This window comes from Gossypium hirsutum, chromosome A03 (genome assembly GCF_007990345.1).
Source record: "Gossypium hirsutum isolate 1008001.06 chromosome A03, Gossypium_hirsutum_v2.1, whole genome shotgun sequence".
Taxonomy (NCBI): Eukaryota; Viridiplantae; Streptophyta; class Magnoliopsida; order Malvales; family Malvaceae; genus Gossypium; species Gossypium hirsutum.
Genome location: NC_053426.1, coordinates 75,691,640 through 75,696,806, shown reverse-complemented (window position 1 = coordinate 75,696,806; position 5,167 = coordinate 75,691,640). Strand labels below are relative to the sequence as shown.

Genomic DNA, 5,167 nt, shown 5'->3' with positions numbered 1-5,167 from the left:
GATGAATTACTTGGTGATATGGTTGAACCATAAAAAGTAGTAAGCTAAAACCATGATCTACATACCCCATTGATCAAATAGCAAAAGATTTATTATACATTGTCATTGCATATTATTTCTCATTTGACGCATATCCCGCCGGTTATGCATATCCATTGTATATCTGTTGCAATTAAATAAACACCAAACTGAAGCATATTTACCTAGTTGGCTAAGTGAAAACGATTGTTATAACTATATCTGAAAAAGAGATGTCCAATTTGATGAGCAACTTTATTCCATAAACAAAGTTGATGAGCTGATGACAGATCACAAATAAAATAGTCCTTACATTCGTCCACAACAAACAGTTTCAAACTCCCCCCAGACAGGTGACAAACATCAAAATATCCGCCAAAGTAGTCTAAAACCTCCTGCCATGTATTTAAACAAGGTATTATAAGCAGAACTCATGGAAAATGAAAATGAAAATCATTAAAGCTCTAAGAGCAATATTACAAAAACTAAAGCCCAATAAGATATTAATCTGAAAATTGAAAAACAATATCGGTGGAATGTATCATTAGCAACTAAATGTTATGGAGCCAGGACATTACAAAATTGCATTTCACCTCATCTTTTTTTTTATTTTTCTTTATGTAAAGAATCTTCTGGACAAGGGAAAGTCAATAATTCTTAAATTTGGATCATTCATTTTGTTGCCCATGCACACATATTGTATGCTAGAGTTCACTTTTTTACTTGGAAGAGAATATCTACCAGTCTAATGCATACTAAGAGTGGTGAATACGGTTATACGACCGGAAATGTACCTAAAAGCTGCTGAAATAGACCTTTGCAGTAACATTAGTAAAGTTGTACTTGGGACTTAAGAGTATACTATATTAAGGCAAGTGAAAAGAAAAAAACTGACGAGTTTTGCTAGTGCCTAATTTCAGCTTCTAATTTAGCCATTGTTGTGAGTATGGCATTCTTGTGCTTTCAGAATTCGAAAATATCATATTTGTTCCTTCAATTAAGTTTTTCTTTTGGCCATTTGTTAGGAGTGGAGGGGAAAGGGGCTGTCTAGGGTTTGAACACTGAACCCATTGTCAACCAATACTTGAAATCAACACAAGACTTTTGCCACTACACCAATGGCTTAGTTGATATTCCTTCCATTAAGTTTGCTTCAATATTTACTATAAATATAATTGTCAAGAAATTGATATATTCGCTAAACTTATAAAGTACTCTCAAATGTTGACCAAACATTTCCATCAACTTAGAGATTAGAGAAAAGCATAATGCATCATGAAATGGGTAGCTACACAAAAGTTCTTTACTCTTGATTATGTTCCTTTCAAGCTCAAAACATAAGACTATATCTCGGATCTAAAACAGCAGCATTATCAAATTCACTAGCCCAGGCCTCCTACGATACCTCATACACATTTTGAATAATACCAGCACCACTTGATGGGAACAAGAAGAACAATCAAACAAAATGATAAATCAGAAATTCTTGTTTGGTAAATAACTGGGATATTCCACTTTTATGCATCTCTCAGTGCTTTGCTGTTAAACTCCTACTTCTTCTTTACATTGTAATCAAACCATCTTATACTGACCATAATCAAAATATTTCACATGAAAGAAACTAAATACAGAAGCCAACTTTTTTCGCAAGCCCCCCACCGCCCGAGGAGAACAGGTAACTGAAAGTTATCACGAATATATCCAATTACTCGCAAAGCATAATAAGCAATCTCATTAACCAAGGTCCAAGAAACACTTGATTGTTAAGTCTTACTCAAACCCATCTATGGGGGTTATCCAGAATGCATGTTGTTCTCAATCTCACTACAAGTATCCCCCCACCATATTTTGAATCATTAGGCATGAACAACTTTATAACAATTTCAAAATCTTCAAAATGAAATGCTAAATCAAACAAAATTCCATGGACAAAAAGGTCCCAAAGCAGAAACGGACTGATACGGAGATATTCCAGTTTACCATTTCTTTCCAATCAAACGTCATAGGAACCAAACAAAATAAACCCCCAAATCACTACACCCTACTATAAATTGACTAAATGAAAATAAGTCCCTTAATAGAAAACAGGAAACCAGTCAGAAGTATTGACAATGGAGTACCAGAGTCTCATATCAATCAATCTTATATCCAACAGAGGGAAAGAAAGGGTTAAACGCTTCAATTTCAATAATAAGAGCAGACAGGAAAATTCTATATAACATATAGCAGCCAACCTTGATTAAAAAAAAGCCCTAAAAAAGTTAAACCAATCAATCATGCCAACTAAGAAAGAAAAAAAACAAAAATTTAACATAGCTAAAAACCCCAAAATTTTGGAACTTAAACAACCCTTAATACAAAGATCAATGAACCCATCAACAAACTACGAACGAAAATATCAATAGATAAATATCCAGTTATTAAAATTATATATAAAAGAAATTGAAACAAAAAGAAAGGAAGAAAAGAAAATTTGACTGACCCTGGAGGCAGCTTAAGCATTAGCAGTTTTGGGAATGAGAGGAACAGAAGCGCCCTGTTTCCCAGCCTGTTTCAACTTGGCCTCTTCTTCACGGATCTTCTGCATCTGCAGCATCCTCTCCATGACGAGCTCGTACTCGCACTTTTCATAGGAGTGGCGTTCAATCTCGCATTTCCAAGGTAAGTAAAACTCGGCTTGGCGGCACTTGTTGAGCGGGATGAGAAGATGTGCACATTGATCCCTGTACGGGATGGGGACCTTGTTCTCCACCATCTCTGCTTGTGTTGCTATCATCTTCTTCGATGAACCCTCCACTTCCATTCTTTTTTCTCCCTTTGATTTGTGTTTGAAGAAAAAAATTGGGTTATGAAAATGCTTTGCTTGATCTCCGAGTCCAACTCCAAGGTAATTATCAGCTAGCTTAGCTTTTCTTTGTACGCCCAAAGGTAATTTGGAAGGGTTGGGCCCAAAATGGGCCTAAAAAACTAATTCCATTTAGAATATGATTTGAGTTTCGCTCGGTTGAATTTATTTTTTAATTTTATTATATATATTATATTATGGTTAAAAAGACTTTTTAGTCTCTCTCAAATTTAATATTTACTAAATTAGGATATTAATTTTAAAAGTGAATGAGCACTTAAAGGTAATTAATCGCATTGTATATAATTTCGATTGATATAATAACAAAATTGATTATCATAATTTACATATTTTTTATTTTGATTTTAATTTAATAAATTTAAATTTTAAGGCCAGATTTTGTGTTTAAATTTAGAAAGATTGCAATTTCATTTGTTTTGAGAGTTTGGGTATTGAGCACCCCCTCCGAGTTCTTCTACATTCACTTGTTGCATTACCAAGGCATAATACACAATCTGAATTATATCCCTTTCCCGCTTTCTGTTATAATTTATGAGTTTGTGACCGCCATTGTTCCAAGACATTTTTTTTTGTTTATTTTACAATTTTTAATGTCGTTTGCATTGACCGTTGGCTCCAACATAATATACCCTTAATTCTCACCCCCTCTCTAGCATACTGAACCAAAGACCCAAACCCAGGTAACAAGACCATAGTCGAGCACCATAATTACCTCGCTCCTCGTGCCTTTTTCCGATGCTTCCATTTTGGTTAGTATGATTGGATTTTTAATGAAGGTTATGAAATATTGATCAAATAATAAGACAAGTAGTGGTTTAAGGAAGTTAGTTTTAGAGAGAAAAAAGTAAAGGTTGATGTTTGCTTTAGATTAGTTTTGCTTGAGAAAGGAGAGAGCAGTGTCGGACTCCCAATGCTAAAATCCAGACAATATATACTTCTTTAATAAAAGGGGATTAACAAAACTGGCTATTTAAGTAGCCATTTCAAATCAACATTTTATGTGGTTGATATTGTTCGTTATTCATGTAGGAAATGACGAACGGTCAGCTAATTAAGATTCTTTGTGTAAACGTGTAATGTTTGAGATTAATTTTATTGATTTTTTTATAATTAAGATTAAATTGATAAAACTTGTAAATATTAAGAACAACTTTCTACGTGCATTGATGCCAGACTGGGGTGCGATGCCTCAGCCATTCTTGGGACCTTTTCCATGTTGTTAGGGTGGGATGCCCTTGCTCTCACGCCGTAGCCTCGCATGATTGCTCTACTAAGGCACGAGGCCTTGGCCGATGCTGTGTGTCTAGCTCACACAATGGGGTGCGATGTCCCTCGCATCGCCTCAACAATTATGATGCTCCGACTGTTGACCAGAGCGCCAACTTCTCCTTCTTCAATTGCTCATCCATTTTTCTGCCTAATCTACTTTGAGGTCTCTGGTTTGTATTTGGTTACATAAACCTTAGTCTGTTTCCAACTCACAATATTTTTTTTATTTTAAGGAAAAATAAAAAAACTTACGTGGAGATGATAGTTTACAATCTAATTACATAATAAAAAATTTAACCTAAAATATATACCCGATCTAATTTTAGAAAACACAACTTTAGCAAAAATAATAATTAATTTTTTATAACATCTATGAACATCCATTCACATATACAATCCAAAAACACGCAGAAGATAATATGTCACTTTCTATCAATTGAATCAAATAATAGAGAGACGAGGTAATTCGATAATAAATTTACAACATAACACAACCTAATATGATACCAATTGATGGAAAAATTAGTTACGAAAACGAGTTTTATTTCACAATGAAAATTTTAAAAATTTGCATAAAACCAAACCTTTGTTGTGTTATTCATGGCAATAAATTTTACCAAATTTAATATCTACATTTTGGTTTTGGTCTAGTGTGATATGTCGATTTCCTAGCTTTCTACCAATCAATCTTCTCCATTATTCTCTTACCTTTAGTTGCAAAGAGAGAGCTTCTAGTCCTAAATCAATCACAATATGAAAACTTTAACTTTTCCAATGGACAAATAAATTCTCTTCTTAATAACCAAAATCGAAAAACTCAAGTGCTAACAAAATTTTTTAAAATTTATTTGTAGCTAATAAATTTCCCTGAATTTTAATAAAATAACCACGTGTCGATGAGTGTTTGTATTTTGACTTCCCATGATTCCTAAGGAAAAAACAATACAAGAACTCTACTTGAACAAGAAGAAGGATAAATAATATTTTAATAAAAAACTCATACACCTACTAAGA

General features: G+C 33.6%; 1 protein-coding gene across 1 annotated transcript; it reads right to left on the bottom strand.

The window, feature by feature from the left end:
- Positions 1-252: 252 nt before the first annotated feature.
- On the bottom strand, positions 253-2,972 carry LOC107942778 (NADH dehydrogenase [ubiquinone] 1 beta subcomplex subunit 7). The gene is made up of 2 exons (XM_016876496.2): positions 2,501-2,972; positions 253-413 (listed from the first exon to the last, which is right to left on the bottom strand). The coding sequence occupies exon 1, from the start codon at positions 2,819-2,821 to the stop codon at positions 2,513-2,515; it is 309 nt and encodes a 102-aa protein (XP_016731985.2). The 5' UTR covers positions 2,822-2,972; the 3' UTR covers positions 253-413; positions 2,501-2,512.
- Between the last annotated feature and the right edge of the window lie 2,195 nt (positions 2,973-5,167).